This window comes from Typha latifolia, chromosome 9, assembly GCF_019914945.1.
Source record: "Typha latifolia isolate L0001 chromosome 9, TyphaL0001v2, whole genome shotgun sequence".
Classification (NCBI taxonomy): domain Eukaryota; kingdom Viridiplantae; phylum Streptophyta; class Magnoliopsida; order Poales; family Typhaceae; genus Typha; species Typha latifolia.
Window position 1 is genome coordinate 9150192 of NC_133094.1, and position 25144 is coordinate 9175335.

A 25144-nucleotide genomic window follows, 5' to 3' on the forward strand; every position below is an offset into this window, starting at 1 on the left:
TCGGCCGAGTGATGCGATTAGCGCTAATTGGTAGTGTAAGCAAAGTTATAACCAAAATTTGACACCATTGATGTTGTAATTTCTGTCGAGATCAACTAGACTAACAAACACGATGATCATGTAATATTTATAAATATGTAAAATTACTTCTAACATAATATATTTAACTTAACTTATTTTACCAATGTGTAGATTATATGGGAGCCATATGTAGAAGTATTGGTTAGACTATTAGCAATATGCACATCCAATAGTGATATATGGAGGGCGAGGGCACCGCTTATTCATTTTGATATTGTTGAGTAGCATTTTCTAGATTGAGTCATGCTTCAATTTGGTTGGGCTCACCAAATACCTACTCCATGTAATATTAAAGCTAAACTTCATGCTGTCGATTAGCGTGGTTAGAGCACTTATAATGGGCGGGCTCACTATATAGAATATATTATCGTATGGGAACAGCATGGAGTCTACATAGTGGATTCACCACAGGTAGTTGCAAGAATGATTTATAGTGATCCATACATGTATTGGTATAGGAGAATTACATAATAATTGATTTCTCTATTATGAGAAAGACCACACATGCAATTTTTACCCTTTGGCACGACTATTGAAGCTATGGTATGTTTAGAATATTTTATATTCCGTATGTTTAATATTCTTAAAAATTTGAGATTTGCCAAAAAATTAACTAACTAATATTTGGTATAGATTCATACTTTATCAATTATTCACTATTGAGGTTCAGATGCTCTTGCCGTATGGAGTAACAGTGGTGGTCGAGCATTGATGAGTGGGACTATTGACATGTGTGTTAGCACATTATAAATGGTTGATGAATTTGATATTTACATGCTCTTCCTACAATGCATTAGCTAATGCCAACTACTACAGAGCATCAAGAGCCGAGTATAGAGGAACTGACTAGAGAGGAGATTATAGAGGACGCAATTAGAGAGGAGCAAATTATCGTAAAGCAACTAGCAGATATAGACATGTCTACTTCACAGTTTACACAGGAGCCACATCTCATGACCCAAGGTTGCTTAAGAAAAAAAAATGACGACTTTTACAATTTTATGTATCAAGAAGGTAGATACTTGTTTAGAAACTTGAAATTTTTTGTGCAAATATATCTCATTAGTGGTTTTACTTTTGATATGGTTTAGTGTGAATTTACTAGTTTTACTTATGTTTTGTGAATCTTCATATATATGTAAATGTTATTTCTATTACCAAAATATCTTAATTGTTATTTGAATATATTTTTCTAACAATTTTTGTGATACCACGTGGTGTTTGATAAATAGGTAGAAATAGAGATGTGTTTAGCAGTTCAACATTTTATGCTTAAGTATAACTGCCCAATTAAATAGTGGTTAAGTAAATAACTGAAAGCAAAACGCTTAAAATTTTGGCGTTTCATCATAAAAAATGCTTAACTTATTAGCAATTTCTCTTTTAAGGTTTAAATGCCAAAATTTTTAGTATTTTAAGTAGGGTAAGTGCCGTAAACTAGGGCTATCAGGCTTGACGAGAGGCTCAGGCTTGGCTCGGGCTCGACTCGGGTGAAGCTTGAGTCCGGCTCGACTCGGTCAGAGCTAAGTCGAGCCCGAGCCATTGTAATAGGCTCGAAATTAATATCGAGCTGAGCCTGAGCTGGAGTCGGCTCGCTCAGGCTCAGCTCGATAGTCTCGATAGCCTGACTAGCTATAACTAAAGAAATATTGCCACGTGTCTCTCACTAACCCATCTTCACCCGTAACCCATTCAATATTCATCACCCTCACCTACCCCACCCTCAACCATCACTTCACCCTGCCCATCACGTCACCTTCACCATCCTCAATTCCCTCATGCACCCTACCCTCACCTTCACCCTCACTCTCATCCTCACCCTCATCCACCTGATCACCACTCATAACCTCACCCCACACGCAGCTACCTCCTCCCTCTTCCTCGGCCTCCATCGACAAGCCACCACCACGGTGCCATGCCCTCCTCTCTGTCAGCCTCCTCCTCCTCCGTTGGCTTCCTCCTCGTCCACTCCGTCGACTTCCTCCTCCTCCTTCATTCACCATCTCCTCGTCGTCGCCTCCTCCTCTATCCGTCTCCGACTCCTTCGGCAAGCTGCCATCCATGCCGCCACCGCCCACGCCGCCACCGCCACCGCCTCATCCTCTAATCGAGCCCAAGCTTTGCTTGGGCTCAGCTCGAGCTCGGTTAGGCTCAGCTCAAGCTCGGCTTAAGTTGAGCTGAGCCGAGCTCGTTTACACCCCTACCACATACCCCTTCAATAATAAGTTTTGGCAATGATCTATTTTGGTAAATTATATTTGGAACAGTGGTACTTTGGTCAAAAATTTTCATTAAACATTATACATGAACCTGTACATTCCACCCGCCTCATCCTTTCATCCATGGCCTCCTTCGGCGGCACTCCTCCCGCCTCTTTCCTAAACCGCGAAACCCATTCCTCTCCTCTCCCCGCTTTCCTCTCCAGAAACTCTAATCCTAGACTCCGCAATTCCTTTCCCCTACTACTCCCGTTCCCGTCGAAGCCCTCGTCCGCCATCTCCTGCAGTGCTAGCGCTCTCTCTCACGACGGTCCCAAACGAACTCGAACGCTCCGAGAGATCTGCGATGGCCGAGTGCCGGACCACGTCCTCCAGAGGTGCCATTCTTTCACTAGCTTGCTAATCCAATTTTATCAATTTACTCTTTCTCGCTGATGATTTATTATTAAGTAGTATCTAAACTTCTGTTTAAAAATGGTTTCTTGGATCAGAAAAACACTTTTTTTATTTATAGGACGAAACTTCTAATGAAAATCAAGAAGTGAACACTGGAAAATATTTGAAGTGGTGTGTTATTTGTACCGAAATGCTGTTAGGATAGTACAACACTTCTTGCACTATGAGAGGCTGTGCTAGTGAATAAACAGTATATTGTAGAATGTGGATAATCGCGAGCAAGTGTTAGCTAAGTCGGTTCATAATATGGAAATTTATGTGGTTAAAAGAGAGATGTGAATATCAAGCAGCCACATATTTGATGTAAATGAATTTGGTTGATGACTAAAGTATTTATCTTTGTTGAGTTGGTTTGTTGTGCATTGAATGAATGACTAAAATAAGTACATACTGAAATTGCTTCATTTCAGTGATCGACAGAGATAGATTGTCACGATGATGGATTGGATTGGATGAAAGAAAGGAAAATTACTTCTTATAACTTCTAATTACTTTCATGATGGTGACACGTCGATTATTTGAAGATGGTGTGGTACAAAACATTCACTTTAGCACTTCCAGATAGTCAATTTACTTATTCTATGTGAAATTCGTCCTTGAGCACATCATAGAGAGTAATTGATGGTCTATATTGATTAGTTTTCTTTGGGCAATCATATCTTTAGAAGAATTCCTTCATCTTGAAATTGTAGCTTCAGCTTTCACATACAGCTGGATTAATTCACTAGAAGAATATCAGGAAGATTTTGAATCTGGTTTTGGTTGTTTGATCTTGGAACTTTTCAAGAAGGTTTTTTTTTCTTGTACCTTTAACTCTTGAATTTTCCATCTTTGCTATTTTTGACTCGACCTCCTTCTAATAGGGATTAGGATATCACCAAATGATTAATTCTCTGATGATAATTTTTCAGTTATGCATCTTTGGATATTGGAAAACCAATATTTTGTTGGTGTTTATCAACTTGTGCTTTGGTAATTGTAAACATTATTGATGCAATTATCATGAATTGTCATAATTTCCAGATTGATATTAATGAAATTGAAGAGTACCTTTCTTTCAAGTTGTTTTTCTTCAATTGTGGCTTGACTCTTTTGGAATCTTTCAGGCATTCTACCTTTGGTTTAGGACCTTTTGCTCTATGCTAGTATAGCATAACCTCCTTAATCAGGGGAATGCTGTCATATGTTGGAATTAACAAATCTGATCAACATTCAAACTTTTTGGGAGCATTGTTAAGGATATGACAGACTATGAAGGAGGCTGGAGCAAGAAGTATTAGTGCTGATTTTATTAATATGGGCTTTATAGCTAAAATTTCAGAGAAAAGAAAGAGATATTCTATCATATGTTTGATTTGATCTGAGTAAAGAAAAACGCAATGGTGAGTTTATTTCCAGTAGAAGTATTCTCTGAAATCTGCAAAAAGCTAATGAAATGATTGAAGAAGGAAAAGTTGGGAAAAGAAATGAAAAATATCAAAAACAAAAAATCTTTCATTTCATCATGAATCTCAAAAGTGCATGACTTATCGTAGACTCCTCTTAATAGATAATCTTTCAAGTCATTGTGAATCCCAAAAGTTCGTAACTTATGTTGGAATCCTTTTATTAGATACCCGGCCACCTTGATGTATGTGCTGTTGCCATATGGCTTCATTAACACTATTAGATACAGAACTAAAAGTCCACTAGAGAAAGTCACCTCAAAAGTTGAGTTATATAAAAGAAATACTAATTTGGTTCCAGCAGAAATTTGGATTTTTTTAATGAACTTCACATATTAATTATAGATTTTTTGAAATTTGCAGGGAAGATTTGGGGGGACATTCCTATATTTTAAAGAGCATTTTTCATAGATATTTTAGCATCAAAATTCTAGATCTATGTGGAAAGACCCGTATAAATGATAGATCGAGCAAAATTGAGCTAGATCTATCATTGATTCATTTCTATATCCAAAATTAGTTTTTAAAATGTAAAACAAAGAAAATATTAAAGAAAATGAAAGAGAAATTTACCTTTTCATTTGATTTGAAGAAGAAATATTGAATTCCTCCTTAATCTCCTCTCTTTCTCCTCCCTTTCTCTTTCTCTCACTTCAACCTTTTTCTTTCAGTAAAGTTGTTTCTGACTAACCTTTAGTGGCTTAGTGGGTTTCGAGCAACATGGGTCGGCACAAAGTCCAGTGGCCCAATCTGTGACAAGTTCCGACTGTCCTTGATTTATGGTTCATTTCCTGTCATATTGATTACTGATCATCAATTTGGTAAAACTTGTACTTCTATGTTATACTGAGCAACTAAGTTTGGAGGATTGTTTGGATGACTAAATTTATATTATGAGAGTTGTATTTGCCTATTTGATGTAGTTGTCTGGAATCTAGAATTCTGTTAATGCTTTCTTTCCACTAGGTCTTAGAAGAATTAGATTTGGAGGTGAAATCTTATATGAAAATTGGGTGGTTTTGTAAGTTACATCTATAAAAGGTCTGACTAGGAAATATGAATTTGCTGTTATAGATTGCAAAAACGGATCTATTAAGGAGAATCAATAGGGAAACCTGTAAGAGAAAGAAAAAAGATTCAAAGGAGAATCAAAGAGAAGGAGATAATGAATAGTGAACTAATGAATTTTATTGATCAAATCTTTCAAGAGAACATTTAAGTCCTGTTATGGAAGGCAAAGAGGGAAGGATTACACATCAGTGCGTCATTCATGACGTATGGATGGCTCGTATTGGAAATAGGTGGGCCTCTCTTCTTGAGTAGCACACAAAATCTCTACTTCCCACCTGATGGGCATGATGTGTGACACTCATCAAACACTCCACAAGATCGACTTAGTCAGTGGCACTTGGACTAAAATCTAGGCCTATCACAGGGACCTCTTATGTAGCTAGAAATCAAGGAAAGGCCTGCTAGTCCGTGACCAAGAGTGACAAATGAAATAAAATAAGCCAAGGATTCATAATGTGTATGCACAAGTACATGAAAACTAGAAGTGCAATGATGAGGAAGAGTTTCATGCCAATTTTTTAAAGAAAACAAAGATGGTTGTCAAATAAGATAAACTCAACTAAGTAGACATCTTTCTTTCCTTCTACTTGTTTATCATCAGAATTATCAATTTATTTCTTATTTTGCAGGGCCGTAGAGATGGGATATGTTATACCTACTGACATTCAGGAACGATCTTTACCAATTATGTTATCTGGTCGAGATTGTATACTTCATGCCCAGGTTACCTATCTTGTCTAAATGCTTTTTTGTATAATTTCTCTTATATTGCTTTGAAGTTGAGAGTTAGCTCATTGAATTACATTATGATTATCATCACTGGATCACTACTTAACTTTGAAAAGGCTCTTGTAAATTATTAGGTACTTTCTAAGGTGTTCAACTCGGCATAACTATCTAGAAATTGGTGCAAGAACCCTTAGTCAAAGTAGAGGTCAAGCTTTAGTGGGTACTGCTCCATCTTGTGCAAAACTTCAAAACATGGTGTCAATAGGGGAGGATTGATGAATAGAGTGAAGGTGGGAGAACAAGAGGGATGGGAGGTGCCAGAGCTGGACGGAAGGGGGATATTAAAAGTTGACATTCTAGGGAGAGAAGTGATTGAGAAAGAAAAGCTTGAAACATGGACAAGTAGGTTGTTTATCATGGAAGATGGGTTTTGGTTAAAATATTTGATATAAGAGTATTCGAGTCCTAAAGTCTAGCTTTATTTGCTCGAATATAATCCAATAACTTAGAAAAGATCTAGGTTCAAGTTATCAGATTGTGTTTGGCTTGGATAATAAACTAGTATTACAAAGAATGCAGTAAAAATCCTTTTAAACGATGATCAACTCTAAAGTCTAAACCTTCTTTTTTCTAATAGGTCATTTCAGGTTCTAAGTTTGGACATTTCTCATTCAAGTTAGATTTTCATAATTTTTCCCGAGATTTACAGATACCACTGATGTCACTATGCAATGTCTTCTTGGAAGGCTACAACAGATGAAGTTGCTACCAATAAGGTTGCCATTTTTTGATGCAACATGAACTTGAAGACTTTAAACAGGTTTGTGTTTAATATTATCAAGTATGAGTCATAAATGAGTGACTTACCTAACCTGATTATTAATCGGTTTGTATTTGTTTCAAGATTCGAAAAATCGGGATCAAGATCGAGATCGGGATCGACCTTTCGAAAAAACGATACGTATCAGCTTGATCGACAATATCGATCACCTAAATTGGATCAGACCTTTTTAATTACATAAAATTCTAAATATTATTTAGAAATGCAGAAAAATTTCTAAAAATTTAGAAAATATGACAAAAAATAAGAAAATAATAATTATTCACATAAGAAGCCTAACATTTTAAAAAAAGATACTAACTTACTCAAAAATTAAAATTTCTATGAATACCAAGTTGGCTTTCGTAAATCTCTATAGTTATCGTATAGCATAATTACTATAAGTTTGTAAATAATAATGTTTAGGGCTTAGTATTCCAAATAGTGATTGCATCATATTAGTCATATTAAATTGATCTTGTTGTCTTTAAGGAGACTTAAATGGATCTTGTTGTCTCTAAAGAATAATAGTCAATGGAAATATCAAAGAAGTTAGGGGTACATAAAGAAAATCTACGTGAGAATTGATTAAAATGATTAGGCGCAAACTTGAGGGGTATGAAAATTGATTGAAGTGAAGGTAGAATAAGGAATGATGATACCAATCTGAATAAATGTTTTCTTTTAAATATAAGGTTAGAGGGAGGTGTATGCAATTAGTAAGGAAGGGCATGATAGCACTTGATTAGGCGCAGACTCTTAAATGAAAATGTTGAATGGAGGGAAAGGAAGAGATTCCATATAGTTGGGGCGAGAGGCTTTATTTGGACATGTCCAATGGAGATCACATAGTACATTAATATGAAGGGATGTTTTCATTGAAGTAGAAAGTAATTGACATGGAGGTATAAGAATTTGTAAGAAAGGACATGGTAGCACTTGATCATCTTATAATGATTAGTGGAGGGAAAGGATCCTTTTAGTAGTTCCATATGCGATCATATCTCTCCATAAAATATTTCGTATCTGAGAAGACACTATGTTATTACATGATTGTATCAATCATGTAATACCAATCGAAGTTGTACCTGCAAGAACCCCCTTTAACTTTGGACATGTTATACCAGTCAAGGTATTCATCCATATTAGATGATTAATCAGTAAAAAGTTGGCTCTAATCTCAGTTTGTTTGGACCAGTTTGTGCTGATATAATTACAGATCTTCTTGTTCCAATACAAAGATACATATTTTTTCCCTTGATTCTTCATCTGCATTAAGTTATCAACTGCTATTATGTTCTCATGCAAAAACTCGTCATAGTTGCAGGTGCTCCTTGCACTAGTTAAATAAATCTGGTATCATAGGAAAACCTGTGGGGGGCTCACAAGGAAAACTAAACCACAAACCAGAAAGTTAGCATAAAATGGCTGAGACTAGCTGTGTTTCATTTTTTTGGTTTTCTCATTGTACCAGATGTGCATATGGTACGAGCTCAGTTTCAATCAGGATAACAAGTTTCTTTTTTCTTTATGCATACTTTCCATCCCTTTCGCGGTGGGCATAGCAGTCCTCACATATTAACATGGTATCACTTTAGTGGCATGAGACCCTCTCTGTCCTGCCTATTAAACAACCTTTTAGAGTGTTTTTTGTGGTACTTAAATATCTGATTTAGCTTTATATTATAGTTTGATGCATTATCCATAATGAGATGTTAATGTTACAATGAAATGTAAATTTAGACAGGTTCGGGCAAAACGTTGGCATACTTATTGTTGGTATTTTCATCCATAGACTTTCAAAGGTCAGCTGTACAAGCATTGATTATCGTACCAACCCGGGAACTTGGAATGCAAGTGAGTTTTTCTTTTTCTCTATATTACTTCAATATGATAGTAACTGTTATTTCATGATCTTGTAATATTTGAATTGGTCTTATAACAATTGAAGGTTACAAAAGTTGCTAGAATGCTTGCTGCGAAGAGGGATGGAATTGAGAAGATGCAGAAGGCATGCACTATCATGACTTTGCTGGATGGTGGGATGTTGAAGAGGCAAAAGAGCTGGTTAAAGGTATTACATTCTATCTGGTATCCCTTAATTTATAATTGAAGGGATCAAGAAGAGAGTAAATCTGAAGGTGACAGTTCCAAGAAAGTATTCAAGCTCATTTAGTTTGCAGTTACCAACTTACCATTTTTAATTCTTGTACTAAGAGTTGTTAAGGTTTTGATTTATTCAGTTCTACGTAGACTGTTTGATTAATATTGTATACTAGTTTCTGAGTGTGCTGGAATTTTTGAATTCTTAATGAGCATTAAGCTTATGTAAGAGTTTCCCTAAGGCAAAGTAAGCCAATTGTCTGGGCATGTGAGAAGGCAAATTATTAAAGTTTTAACAAATGAAAATACTTTTAATTTGATAAAACTTAGGTAATAAAACCTTTTATGACCCAGTTACCTTTTAGCAAGTTTATGAGTTAGTTCTTTGAATTGCCTATGCTAGGAGCCATTTGTAGATGTTATTCTGAAGAAAGTTAGTGCCTCAACCATGCTGTAGCAAGTATTAAGAGGTACATCATGGGTCACCTTTAGCCTTTGCCTATGGAGATCATGGACTTGGACTTCATATAATTATTCACTAAAAATGATATTGTTTCTCATTAAGGAGCAATCATATTCTGAGGAATTTGTTCTCTCTAATATCTAAATTATAGTTAATGCATATTTGGAAAAAGATGCTCTTGGCAGTTGGCACTATTATTCCTTTTCATGGTCCAATCTGTAATGATCATGTTCTTCGCAAAATTATTGATTAGGAGAAGATAACATGATGAATGATGATAATTTGCAAGTTAGGCAATGTAATTTTTTTTCTATTCATCTAGCTTTGTTTAATGACTCTAATCATGGGGAGCCCTTTATGGATCACTTGACAGAAACTATTTTGTATTTCGCCAATATTGTTTGTTAATGTTATAATTTTTGTTCTTTGTCGACACTTTACATGCACTTGACTAGAAAGTGTTCATAATTTCAAGGTTCGAAAAATCGAGATTAGTATTGGGATTGGCCTTCCGAAAAAATGATACGTATCAGGCGAATTGGCCGTATCTGTCTTCCGAATTGAATTGGACTTTTTTTAATTACATAAAATTCTAATTATTATTTAAAAATGCAGGAAAATTTCTAAAAATTTAGAAAACATGACAAAAGAAATAAGAAAAATAATAATTATTCACATGTGAGCCCTAAAAATGAAAAAAAAAGTTACTACTGAAAAGTCAAAACTTCGATGAATATCGAGCTGACTCGTAAATCCCTATGGTCATCGTCATCATAATCATCATAAGTTTATAATAAAAATGTCTAGGGCTTGATGCTCTAAAGAGTGATTGTATCATATTATTCATATCAAGTGGATCTTGATATTTCTAAAGAGGATAATAATCAATATGTGGATTTTGTGTTTGATGATATTTAGGATACTAAATCAGCATATGGATCATGTGATGCCTCTAAACAATGAATACTTGATGAACCATGGCTATACGATGCAACATACTGATAATGACATCCCTGACATGTATGTACATCCTCAATTTATCTGTCTTTAATCCCTATGCCTTTTTCAGTTTTCTCAGCAAATGTAAAAAAGACGATCTCACCACTTGGTGTATCATCAGGATTATCTTTGGTATTGATAGCTATACTATCTCTCACTATCGAATGACTCGTACTAGCCTTTGCTCTAGCTGTGGTTTCTCCGAATGCTATATCTAATTATGGGTTATTTTTATCATCTAATAATCTATCCTCCACTTTTCTAATCCATGAAGTCAATGGTTCTTCTTTATCAAAATATGATTTAAATCAATAAGCTGATCATTTTTTATTTTTCTTTTTAAATTTCTCTCCCTCAATCTCATATTATAATGACAGACAAGAAATTTCTCTAATCTCTCCATTATTAATCAATTCGATTATGTGTTTTCGTATGGATCAAGAAAAAGGTAGTGTAATTTCTTTCACACTGTGATGAAGACACAATGTAGCTTAAGATTTTAACTATTAATGTTAAATTTGGTGCCTCCAATTCATAAATAGACCACCATTTAGTTTGATTGTTATGAGAGATAGTTGCAATAATTTTAGCAGTACTAAAGTGGCAAACTCTTAATCTATATTTCTCTATCTAAAATATATTATTGAATATTTTATAAGAAATTGATTATATTGAAACTTAAAATAAATAATAATAAAATTATTCAATTAAATAATATCTCATTTTATTATAAAGGATTCGTTTATGAATGTCACGACACGGAATTGGAATTATGACCGACCATGTATCTCAATACTTTTGAGATACACGAAGCCTTACTAATCTTTTCAAAGTACACAATGACAAGAATTAATAAAAAAAATTTTGATTTATATAATTTAACCCAATCATAATGAAAATAACCAAGGCCATCATTAATGTGTCTCTAAGCAAATTAAATTAACAAATAGTCTAAAATATAAAGACCAAAAGAACGAAAAGGTAAAAGGGTAAGTCTTAAGTGGAGGTGGGGTCCCGGTGCATCTCACTCAGTCACCACGCTGACCATTATCTGAAATATTAGAAGAAGAAAATCTATAAACCAACAACTATAGCTCAGTGGCTAGAATCCACTCAAAAGCCAAATAAATTAAAAATTTATAACGTTAAATAAAATCCAAATTCAGCGATATAAAATGACAATAATAACGACAATAATAATAACAGAAAGTCATATCTCATGACATACTCAATTTCAATATACTGAAATTTTTCTCAATAATAATAATGTCATTTGTCTCAATTGGGTCTATACCCTATAGATCCACATTAAGTAGAAGTCACCTCGAGATGGCGCTTGGGTCTTTTTCTCATAGCTGATCCGATTATGATCATTAAGAGGTATCATTATGTGATAAATGCATCCTATCTTTTTCACTAATAGTTAAGAGAGATTAGAGTCACCTTAAAAAGTCTTTTGATCTAACTTGGGACTGTTTCTTAACCCTGGTAGAGTCACCTAAGAAAGTCACCGTAGTGATCTGAAATAAGATTTTCTCTTGGATTTTCAGTTAAATTTGAGTCACTATGGAAAATCGCAAGTGATCTATACCGGGACTGTTCTCTAAATCATATCAAATACTAGTTATATTTTACCCCACTAAAATTTGCAATTTGCATGAAATAATGTACTGAATTATATATTTTGCGCACATAATTATAATAATTAAATTGCACAAAAAATATAATAAATAATTTGCACATAGAGAAATATATGGTCTGATAAAAAGTATGAAATACAATATGAATAAATATGTGAGTAAACCTACTCACTTGAGTCTAAGTAAATCTCTAATCTCTAGTCCACGTGCTAAAAATTACCACCTTTAATAACAAATAATAATAAAATTTTAAATTAAATAATATCATGATTTCTAATATTTAGAGCTAAATAAATAGCTAAAATGGGTTAATTTAAACCCATTGGATTATGCTGGACCAAGGCCCAAACCAAATCAATAATGGACTAGGCTGCAGGCTAACCCGTAGCCCACCCTCCATTAAGGTAGTTCAAGTCAGGTCGGGTCTTTGGATTTGAAATTCAAACTTGAGCCCAACCAAATCTTCTCCCTATAGTGATTGACGCGAGGAAGAGAAGGAGAGAGAGTCCGCCGACGACCACCGGCGACCACTGCCTTTGACGGTCCACTGGCCACACCCCTAGCTCTCCAACATTCTCATGACCACGCATACCACGCGAGGTGGAGAAGCCGTCGTTAACGACAAGTAGCTCGACTCCATGGTCAACGGCCATGGAATCATCTTCTACCACAAACCAAGCCATGAGGGCTCTAGGGAAGCACGCCTACAGCATGAGGTCAACAACATGAAGCTCTGGCACATGAACGGTAGCGACCTGAAGCTACCGGTCGGCTCGATTCACCGACGACGCTGCTTTACCCCCACAAAGAAAAGGTATTTCTATTCTAATTTATTAAACTTTAAATTAATTATGAGTGATGGGAGAGGACTGACCGGCGAGTTGTTTAGTGGTCTTCTATCACTCCGATGCTTCGATTCGACGGTGGGTGCTCCAACGGGAAGGAAAGAGATAGAGAGAGAGAATGACATGATAAAACACTAGGGTTAGGGTTTCGATTTATTGAATAGGTTTTTGAATCTTTATTTGGGATCAAATTTGGGTTCAGAGTGGCCGAAATCTCTTGGCAACTCCTCCATCGTGTAACTGCGAAGGAGAAGGGAGGGGAGGGGGGTGCACATGCACTGCACATGCGACCCTCTTTTTTTTTTCTCTGTTCTTACGACTATTCCCAACAAAAAAAAATTTCGTCCTCAAAAATAAAATTAACGTAATAAGAGAATAAGGTAGTACCGTAAGAATTAATTACTATGCAGACTAAGGAAATAGCTTTTAATGCTTCTCTCACATATCATCTTCACGCTCCCAAGTTGCTTCTTCCGGCTTGTGATTTTTCCATAAGATCTTCACAAATGAGATTACCCTGTTGTGAAGAGTTATTTGCTGCGTTTCTAGGATATATCATAAGATAGATTTCCTCGGATCCCCAAAGGCTCGAAATTAATCACATGATTAGCACTAGGCACATACTTTCTTAACATAGACACATGGAAGACATTTATGTTCTTTAGCTAACCTAGGTGGCAATGCTATTTGGTATGCCACCTCTCTAATGCTTTTAACACCTCAAAAGGTTTAATAGAGCGAGGATTCAATTTGTCTTTTTTACCAAACTTGATCAATCCTTTCTAAGGTGACACTTTTAGATAAACCATGTTACCTATCTGAAACTCCAGATTTCTTCTTTGATTATCAACATAACTTTTCTGACGACTCTAAGTTGTTAGAAACTTTTCTTTGATTTTGACAATTTTTTGAGTTATCAGAAGCCTAAAAACTAAAAAAATACTCATGATAAATTTTGAGATAGATCTAATAAATTTCTATGCTCATAAATTTCTCTTGTAGAAGTGCGATAATTTATCTCCCTTCATTGTTTGTCTGCAGCAGTAAAGAGGAGAGATAAAGGGGGAGTTAGAGACTGAGAGAGAGAGAGGAGGAAAGAAAACTAAAAGAGAAAGAAACACTTACTCAAGTGTGGAGTCGCCGAAGGTGCTCGCTGGATCAGCCTTTGTATGAGCTTGGTGAAATGTGAGGGGAGAGAGAGAGAGACGTTAAAATTGCCCCAAAACAAGCCAATTAGTTGGTGTTTTGGGGTGGGATCGAGATCAGTCGAAACTGCAAACTTTGGCTAAATTGTGAACTCTATAATAAAGGATAAAGATTGCTCCTGTGGCCAGCCACTATTCAATGCCTCAACTCATTGTCCTAAAGGACCAATATATGACTGTTACCATAGTGATATTTTAGCTTTAGCTTTATGCTATATCCTCATACTAATATTATCTTGAAAGGCTTCATGAAGTTTCACCAGAGACGGAATAGAAATGGCTGAAACTCATTGGTTAAGGTTGAAACTATCAAGATTTCTAGTTTTGACATTTATTTTGAACTATAGTAGGCTAAAATCATTCTATTTCGGACTAAAATATTTATTTTTCCTAGGGGTCAAAACCGAAACCCAAACTTTGAACCATCATCATGATATATTGATATCTTAACTGGCAGGGACTCTTAGCTGGTTTCTACTTTGGGCACATTTTCTTACTATATGGTTGTATCAGATAGATCTGCAGAATCAAAGAAGTCCATTTGTGCTACTTGCTAAAAATGCTGTGTGTCAGTTTTTAAGATAGAATCATTAGTACCATGATGGTCTCTTGACACAAGGACACCACTTGCACTTGTGTTCATTTTCTAAATTTTTGTATACTTGGTGTCATCTTATCTCACAAATTCTTCTCCATGCGTGTAAATCATACTTTTCGTCATAAGTACTAACTACCATCGAATGTTCTACAAGTCCATAAGTCAGTAATTTGTTTCATTTCTTGTATTAATGTGTTAATTTGCTTTCAGGCAGAGCCACCTGAGATAGTGGTTGCCACTATAGGGAGCTTGTGTCAAATGCTTGAGAAACGCGTTCTTAAGCTTGAAGCAATGCGGGTATTGATTATTGATGAGGTGGTTACTAATGTTATTTGCATGTCCATGGCATGTTATTAAGTGATTCATAATGTAGTTGCTATTATTACAATTAAGTGGGATTTGGCTCTTACAAGGTACAGTTTCATGTGTTTATTAATTATTGCAATTTATAGTTTTACACCATTCCTTTCGTTAGTTTTTCTACGACCTTGGTTTTTTTACTTCTTTCATTAAATTACAGAAAAGATCCAAACCAAAAGAAAAGAAGAAAGAGAGATTTAGGAGAGATGGTTGATCAAGGATGGGAACTCCAAAACCTATTGAAAAAGATATATTTTTCTTATTTTCTCTTCCTTCTTTGCTTTAGAAACCAAATCCGAGATTAATCATCCTAGATGTAGCAAAACGAAGATAGGTCTATCATTTGTAAGAGTCATTCTATATAGATCTAGCATTTTGTGCTAGATTTATATAAAATTTTCAAAACTTAGGAATTAAAGGGAAAGGAAAATAGTTTGAATCATATTTGACCTTTGCTATGTTTAGGTCTTTTACAACATTACCTAGGGCTAACGACTGTAATGTAAGCTTTAGTGCATATATTAAAACTTAAACTACGTGTAAATACCTTAAAAAGTCTATTTAGAGGCGTGCCAATGGCACCATCAGGACGGCGTATTGACACGGCATGTGCCACTGGCACAACAATCCATACTTAAATCTATTTAAAAGTTCCAAATTCTCATTGCAAGCTGAGGCAAGTGAATGTGATCATGAACTATTCTAATATAGATACTGTCCTATAGTTTCTTCTTTTTTCTTCTTAGGGGGTTTCAAAATGTAATTTTTCTTTTATTAATATCTTTTGACAAGTTTCTTTAATTCTACCTTTTTCATGTTGTTTACTTTACAAAGTAAATTAACTTCTGCTAAATGATAATTGAACAATCAACCCTGGCTTGGACTGCTGGCCTAACGTGAAAGTTGAATTCAAGTTTTTCTAAAAGTTCAATTTTGTCATTATTCAACATTTACACATGAATATGTATATGTGATCAAGCTTTCAAATTTTAATTTAAGAATGGATATCCTATGACCTTCTCTTCATACACTAGGCTTTTTAGGTAACTAGCAAGTGCAGTTGTCCTAGATCAGAGATGAGCTCAATTTGATCTTATAAGTTAGGTTTGTACAGTAAGATCTTTTAGATAAAGGCTTCCTTTGCAGATGTTGCCACATTACAACATCTTAGCAATTTAGTAATTAGGGTCATGAAATCAAGTTTCTATCAGGAATTGTCCAAGAAAGGACCATGATTGAAGAAGGGAAAGACAACAAGAATCAAGGGAAAAGGAGGAAGGGCATGCTAAATGATCATGGAGGAAACCAGTATGGTGCCAAAATCGATTCTGTAGATCTAAGATGTGAAGATCAAGTGAAGAAAAGGAAGAAAAAATACAATCTTTTCTTTTGTCTACATTGATTCTTCTTAGATGTAAATTCCGCTGTAAATAGGGGAGAAGGGTTGTGCTTACAGTGCTCCAGTGAATGAATGAACCATTTTAAACTCACGTGAGTTTAGGTGTGGGATATTCTCCTTCGGAGTTAACCTGAGGAACATGGGGCAAATTCAGTGAAACCATTCAAGGTAGGTCAAAAAAGGAAGAAAATGAAGAGTTAATTTTGCCTATTAGATTTTATTCTATTTTATTTGCTGTATCCTTTTAATGCTTTTATGTATGTTGCGTGATAGAAAGGGGAGAAGGGATGTACTCACTACTCACAAGGCATCATTTAATAAGTGAAACTTGCTTAGAGACATTCCCTTCGAGATGAGTTGGAGGAACTTGGAGCAGATTCAAATTTGTCCGTTACTCTCTTGTTGTGTTTACTCTTAACCCCGTATCTCTTCCCTTTTCCTAGACATCCCTGTAATATAATCTCATCCTTAAGGATCTTATTTGTCTATGAGGATGACTACGTATGTCAGGTGGACCTGCAAAGAGAATCAAGGTGAAGTGGCTTTAGTGGACATCTTCAATCAATAATCATTCCTATTCAGTTAATCCTTGTAGCTTGTGAATTATTCTATTTGTCTCAATAATTTTAAGCCCCTTAGTCATTAATACCTCCTCTTAAGCTTAAAATTCAAGACTGCTGTTTTTGCTTACAATATTATTAACTCTAATAGAAAAGAAAGTAGCCAGAGGGCTAAGCATGTAAATTCACATCATGTTTATATGTATGTATCTATATATATATAGTATCCGATGACTTTTGAGTTTGTCCATCATCGGCATGGCATGGCAAGGGCATGCCGACCAACATGCCCATCCTTGGTTCTACTTTAATAATAACCTTTGAGCTTCTTCACCTACTTTACTAGTTGAGATATATTGGTTAGCATATATATAATCTACTTCACTTTTTGGTTTTTCAGATTTTTTATGAGCCTTCTTAATGTTTAAATCAATGATGGCCGTGCTAGTGGCATGTGCCATGCTGTGCCGAGTGGCACGAGTCGGCATGCCCCGGCATGCCAATGGCACGCCCTCTATGCCAATGGCATACATTTATAATATTTTTAATAAATTTTTTAGGATATTTAGAGATATTTTTTTTTAGTCTTTGATATGTCAATATTTGATTTTTTGTCTAAATATATGTATTAGAATTTAAAATCTACATTATAGTATTTTATCTTTAGATTATTTTTGTAAATAACCTATTTTATTAAAGATAAAACAACAGTTGAATATAAATATTATTCAGCACATAATATGATTGAATACATTCATTAAAATTAATATTAATAATTAAACACTCCATAATATGATTGAATACTCCATAATATAATTGAACACATAATAACATTCAATACATAATCGATAATAGTTTAATAATTAAAACTAATATTTAGTTGAACGTAGAATGACGAGGAGGATCAAAGACTTCATTTGCTGGCACAAAAATAACACCGAAATGTTGCGTTAAATACTGTCGATATTCTTCAAAACTCATCCATTGATAATATTGCTCGTTATAACATCTCACATAGTCTTCATACAAATAAGAATTTTGTAATTCTTCGATGATATGATATGAATATTGAATATGCACGGGAACGAACGGCACCAGCACATGCACAGACACACCATAAGCATATGCAGATTGTAAGACCCCAAAATTATTAAAAAAAAAAAAACAAAAAATCCCGTGACGCACGCCCCGAGCGCGTGCGACACAGGCGCCGAGCGCGTGCGACACAGGCGCCTGCCACTCTACCCCCCTCCTCCTCTTCTTCTTCTTCCCCTTCCCTTGCCGTGCACGCCACCTTTCTCATCTTCTTATCTCCTTCCTATCACCGCAGCCATCTCGATCCTCTCTCCATTTCCTCCTCCACCGCATTGCCTCTCTCCCTCTCTCGCGGGTTGCCGACGCCGGAGCCGACGAAGCCTCGGAGCCACCGAAGCACCGGAGCCAACGAAGCCGAGCGCACGGATCGCGGATTGACACCGCGTGAGGAGGATTTTGGGATTCTGGAGAAGCCAAGCCGGCTAGCTGACGAGATTTGCCATAGGATTGACACCGCGTGAGGAGGATTTTGGGATTCCGGAGGAGCCGGCTAGCTGACGAGATTTACCATACCGTGGAGACCCCCCAGGCGAGTAGAGTTATACAATCTCGAATAATGTAGTTACAGTCATTATGTCTGTCATGACACTATAGGAATTGTCAGTATTACTACATGCATTTAGTGTACCATGTAGATCTTTACATATGCAGTTATTGATAATTTGCTTATCATGATATTATGAGATTGTTAATGTAGCATAAGCATTAGTGTGATGATGCTCTGCATGTATCCTGTATGATATACCTTTGCATATATATATCTGTTGTGAATATAGAATGTAACGATCATTATGATTGACATGCTTTATATACTCATAGACACTGCACCACTTTCACCTATTATTAGTAGTCGAATTCTGACTAGGCAGTACCCTTACTCACTCAGCCCAGGGTTAAGGGTAGAGTGTATCTTATATGACTATACTATAAACGGCCTACACCTGAGGTCGGGAAGCCTGTGTGGCATTCAGGTAGTTATACTGCACAGTCAGGACTAGATTATGATGATAGAAGAACATTATTGTAAGGCAGGGATATAACTCTAGTGGTACCCGACGACACAGGGTTAGGGCGTCTGTTGATGAGCCGAAGGCTCCCGATTCTCCCGCCGAGGGCGGTGATGATATAGAGAGAGTGAGATATGGGATTACGACCGGGGTCCTTAGTCTGATGGCCACAGACAACCGGTCACATGTAGTGTTGCCATACACGTGTAGGTGGCATTACCGCTAGATGTGTATATATCCTCCCTCGATGTATGAGATGATGGATGATTATGTGATGGATGATTGTTTCTTGAGAGTATTTACCCTGTGTGGTGAATAGCTCGATGAGCGATGATAAGTATGATTAATGCTTTCGTAGGCATGAGATGACTAAACTGCTATTTTATTACTATGCATAACATGTAAAACCTATGATTCAGATATGTACGAATAAGAGATTGTATCAAGCTTTATATTTGTGTGAACTTATCGTGATACGTTTAGGAACTAGCATGTTCCAGGATAGTGACCGGTAATCTTAATCAATTGCATTGATTTAGTAAATTGTGGTAAGTCATTTCAACAAGCATATCGTTATTGTTAGCAAATATAGGCATACATTGGAAATACACATGCGATTTCATTATTTTAGATTATATGGATCCTATTCGCTGGGCTGTAAGCTCACCACTTCGTGGTGGCATTATTTCAGAGCTAGGGGACGCAGGTGCGGGTAGCGAGGAGTAGCTGCTTTTCTTTTTCAGTATGTATGTTAGTTGTATTAAGCCCTGCGAGGGCGTTATGATGATGTCGTATTTTGGACTTTAGCATTGTATTTTTGGATGTATATTTGGAAGGCTTGTTGTGGCCTGTGGAACTTGTATCCGGACTCTCATAGTTGAGTTTATTTATGGTGAAATTGTGCTGTTGTGTGCCTTGTGAAATCTTTGTACTGACAGGTCATGTGATGCACCGCGTGGGGGGATTTACCCACGCGGTTTACACGTGTATTTAGAGGTTTGGGTGTTTCAACTTGGTATCAGAGCACTAGGTTCACCAGAAATTCGGCAAGTCCTCCTAGATATCATCCAAATACATAGGAAATGAATAATAATAATGACTAACTAGGAGTAATGAATAATAGAGTCACTCACGACTTTTGATATACTTGTGAATTAAGAACTAAACTGCTTTGAACTTACCAGGAATGCCGCCTAGACGTGCTCGGTACTGTTTCGTGCGGCGGTCGTGGACGAGCTTCGGCCCCGTTGACGAACCGCTGCCGGTGCCCGGCTAGCATTGAGGCCCTGGGACAGCTTGTCAGACAGCAAGAGAGACTCATCGAAGAGTTAGTTCGGGAGCACGCGGCGGCCATGTCTGGGATGCACATACCGAGGGAGCCGTTAGGGCATTTTACTCCAGCCGAGCAAACTGGAGGTGGGTCCGCCTGGTCGCTGAACCGGTTCATGCAGCTTAACCCCCCTTTGTTCAGCGGCATGACAGACCCCATGGTGGCTAATAGGTGGATAGTGGATGTGCGAAAGATCCTGACTGCTTTTGAGTGCCCGGAGAGTCGTCAGGTGACCTTTGCCACCTTCCTTCTCCGTGGGGAGGCGGAAGAGTGGTGGAGAGCCACTGAGCGCATGATGCCGAATCGCCGTGCTGGGGAGTACATCACTTGGAGAGCATTTTCAGACTCCTTCAACTAGAAATATTTCCCGGCATCCCTACGTTTCGAGCTGACGAGGGAGTTTACCCAGTTGAGGCAGGGGGATATGACAGTGGCACAGTACGAGGACAGATTCAATGCCTTGTCCCGCTTCTGCCCTAGAGTTATACCTGAAGATACTGCTAGGGCTGACCAGTTCAAAATGGGCCTTCGAATTGAGATCCGCAAGCAGGTGAACATGGTGAAGAACCTGACATATGCAGAGCTGGTAGAGTGCGGGGATAGCGGAGAGGGACTTACTTGAGGAGCGCTCACAGCATCAGGAGCGAGCAGCGGGTCGTACCGGCCGCTTTGATAGGCGTCCGCGTGGAGGCCATTCTAGTGGGACCTTCCTGCAACCGAGCGCAAGATCTAGTGCTACCCCGAGTAGACCCAGTCCTCAGGGTTCAGGCGGGCCGAGTAGGGCTCGACCTTCTATTGGTGGTGGGAGGTCAATAGCAGTCTCGAGCAGTGCGGGCAATGGTGGTTTTGCACGGCCATCTACCCCTGAGATTCGGATTTGTTTTGCTTGCGGCAAGAGGGGTCATATATCTCGTGACTGCCTCGGTGCTCGCGTTACCTGCTTCCAGTGTGGAGAGTCCGGGCATATCCGCACGCAGTGTCCCCTATTGGTCAGAGCGCCGACCACTCCTACCACGCCTGCTATATCTGGAGCATCGGGAGCCAGCACTGCCGCGAGTAGGGGTCGTGGGGGCGCACGATTGGGACCTCCTAGCAGAGGACGGGGCGGACGTACCGGCCGGGTTTTTGCTATGACCCTGCAGGATGCTGCAGCATCCAATGATGTGGCCATAGGTAACCGAGTCAATTAATCATGTTTTAAGTTTTACGTACGTCCTATTCTTGCATAATATTAGATCCTCCTTCCTAACCCGGTGTAAATTTGCATTTTGTGAAAAAAAATGTGTTTCCTATTTTAGTTAAGACTTATATCCGCAATGGCAGGTACTATGATTTTATTTGCACACACCGCTAGGATTTTATTTGACCCCGGGGCCACCCATTCCTTTATTTCTACATCCATCCTGGAAAATGCGGATGTGGCGCCGAGACCTCTTGTGGAGCCCTTAGTCATAGCCACCCCCCTTGGTGACTTTCTGGAAATCCGCCATGTTTATCGTTCTTGCACCTTGACTTTTGGTAAGTGGGACTTTAAGGCGGACCTCCTACCCCTTGAGATGCAGGACTTTGACCTAATCCTGGGGATGGATTGGTTAGCCGCCTACCATGCCAGTATTAACTGCTACAGCAAGGAGGTCATCTTGCAGCTTAATGATGGCATTGAGTGTCGATTGTGTAAGGATCGACAAGTGGACCGTTCACAGTTGGTGGCGATCATGTCTATCGAGTCAGTTGGGACCCAAACCCTGACTGACTTACTAGTGGTGCAGGAGTTCTCAGATGTTTTTCTTGAGGACATTCTGGGGCTTCCCCCATATAGGGGAGTTGAGTTCATCATTGACCTGATTCCGGGGGCGGGACCAGTCTCCAAGGCACCTTACTGTATGGCTCCGAAGGAGATGGAAGAACTGAGAGAGCAGATTGATGACCTGCTAAGTAGGGGACTCATCCGGCCTAGCTTATCCCCTTGGGGCGCTCCAGTCTTGTTTGTGAAGAAGGATGGTACCCTCCACCTTTGCATTGATTATTGGCAACTGAACCAACTAACTGTGAAGAACAACCTTTGCCTCGCATTAAGGACCTGTTTGATCAATTGCGTGGAGCGTGTGTCTTCTCGAAGATTGATCTGAGATCTGGGTATCATCAATTGAGGATTAGGGAAGTGGATGTCCCAAAAACCGCTTTCCGTACCCGGTATGGGTTGTATGAGTTCCTGGTTATGCCTTTCGGCTTGACTAATGCACCAGCTATCTTTATGGACTTGATGAACCGAGTCTTCCACCCTTTCTTGGATCGGTTCGTGGTGGTGTTCATTGATGATATCTTGCTTTACTCTGCCTTAGAACAGGAGCATGAAGAGCATCTTCGGTTGGTACTGCAGGTGCTAAGGAGAGAAAAGTTATTTGCTAAGTTCTCCAAGTGTGAATTTTGGCTGGAGGAAGTGGTGTTCCTTGGGCATGTGGTCTCAGGAGAGGGCATCCGGGTTGATCAATCCAAGATCACCGCTATTCTCAATTGGAGGCAACTGAGTACCGTCTCGGAGGTCCGTAGTTTCTTAGGTTTGGCCGAGTATTACCGGCGTTTTGTGGGAGGATTTTCAAAAATTGCTAGTCCCCTCACTAAGCTAACCCGGAAGGATCAGTGTTTTGATTGAACAGCGGATTGTGAGGAGAGCTTCCAAGAACTGAAGAGGAGACTTACATCCGCACCTGTCCTTATTGTTCCTCGTAGTGGAATGGGCTACCAGGTCTACTATGATGCTTCATACTCAGGCTTGGGCTGTGTCTTCATGCAGGAGGGCGGAGTTGTCGCTTATGCATCCAGGCAGGTCAAGAACCATGAGCAAAACTACCCTACCCACGACTTGGAGCTAGCAGCGGTAGTGTTCGCTCTGAAGATTTGGAGGCATTATCTCTACGGGGAGAAGTGCGAGATCTTCACTGACCACAAGAGTTTGAAGTACCTATTCACCCAGAGGGAGCTGAACATGAGACAGCGTAGGTGGCTTGAGCTGGTGAATGATTATGACTACACTATTAACTACCACCCTGGGAAGGCAAATGTGGTGGCTGATGCCTTGAGCAGGAAGTCGATAGGGAACTTGGCTAGCTTGATTACTCAGCAACGGGACATCTTGCGAGATCTGCAGAAGATGGACATGCACATCATAGCTAAGGATGTGGGTACTGGACTGCTAGCCCAGTTAACTGAGAGGCCGACTCTAGCGGAGAGGATCAGAGTTGCACAGGCAGAAGACCCACATTTACTGCAAGTCCTCCAGCAAGTTCGAGACTCAGGTAAAAAGGGTTTTTGCCTCGATGGATTGGGAACCCTGAAGTTTGGTGATAGATTCTGTGTACCTGACGTAGGCGGACTCCGTCGGGAGATTTTGGAGGAAGCTCACCGGACATCTTATAGTGTGCACCCTGGGGAGACGAAGATGTACCATGATGTTCGTAGATACTTCTGGTGGCCGGGATTGAAGAAGAGCATTGCAGAATTTGTAGCTCGATGCTTGATTTGTCAGCAGGTCAAAATTGAACATCAGAGGCCGGCTGGGACACTCAGGCCCTTACCCATTCCTGAGTGGAAGTGGGAGTATATCACTATGGACTTTGTGGTGGGTCTGCCGAAGACCTTGAAGAAAATGGACTCTATATGGGTGATTGTGGATCGATTGACCAAGTCAGCTCACTTCCTCCCAGTCAGTACCACTGATTCTATGGATCATCGAGCCACTTTATTCCGGGATGAGATCTTTGCTCGCCATGGGGCACCAGTTTCTATAACTTCTGACCGTGACCCCAGGTTCACCTCTAGGCTGTGGCATTATTTTGCTAAGTCACTAGGTACTAAATTGCAATTCAGCACTACCTATCATCTTCAGACTGACGGTCAGTCAGAGCAGACGATCCAGACCTTCGGACTTAGTTGGAACTGACACCTTCCCCTAATTGAGTTCGCCTATAATAATAGTCATCACTCCAGCATTGAGATGCCCCCCTATGAAGTTTTATATGGACGGAAATGTCGGACACCTATCAGTTGGGATGAAGTGGGGGAACGGAAGATAGAGAGCTCAGAGCTGATACAGGAGACCGTGGACAAAGTGCGGAAGGTACGGGAACACTTGCAGGTTGCCCAGAGTCGACAGAAGAGTTATGCTGACCGTCGACGTCGAGACTTGGAGTTTCTAGTTGGGGACAAAGTTTTCCTCAAGGTCTCGCCGTGGAAAGGGGTATTTCAGTTTAGGAAGAAGGGCAAGCTGAGCCCTCGATATATAGGCCCTTATGAGATCTTGGCATGGATAGGACCGGTTGCTTACCGGGTAGATTTGCCATCAGAGCTATCTCAGATTCATAATGTATTCCATGTGTCGGTGTTGAGGAAGTACCTGTATGACCCGTCACATGTTTTGAGGGAAGAACCTATCCAGTTGAGAAAGGACTTGTCCTATGAGGAGCAACCAGTACGGATCATTGATAGATGTGTGAAGACGCTCCAAAGAAGAGTCGTACCTCTAGTCAAGGTCCTTTGGCGGCATCATGGAGTAGAGGAAGCTACATGGGAGCATGAGGAAGAGATTCAGTCTACCTACCCTCATTTATTTATCGACTCAGGTGCGTAATTTCGAGGGCGAAATTTCTTGTTGTTGGGGATAGTTGTAACACCCCAAAATTATTATAAAAAAAAAAAAATCCCGTGACGCCGAGCGCGTGC

The 25144-nt window shown here is 38.8% G+C and overlaps 1 protein-coding gene across 2 annotated transcripts in view; it reads left to right on the top strand.

Moving 5' to 3' along the window:
* The first annotated feature begins 2402 nt into the window (after positions 1-2402).
* LOC140795696 (DEAD-box ATP-dependent RNA helicase 58, chloroplastic) overlaps positions 2403-25144 on the top strand; it is a 41639-nt gene continuing 18897 nt past the window's right edge. Inside the window, exons 1-5 of one of the 2 annotated variants that reach the window (XM_073148411.1) lie at positions 2403-2677; positions 5902-5995; positions 8569-8678; positions 8773-8895; positions 14885-14989. In XM_073148411.1, the coding sequence (XP_073004512.1) occupies positions 8673-8678; positions 8773-8895; positions 14885-14989 (234 nt within the window). In that variant the 5' untranslated portion in view covers positions 2403-2677; positions 5902-5995; positions 8569-8672. Of the gene's footprint in view, positions 2678-5901; positions 5996-8564; positions 8679-8772; positions 8896-14884; positions 14990-25144 lie in introns of both variants that reach the window. The other variant, XM_073148410.1, reaches the window with a different exon arrangement.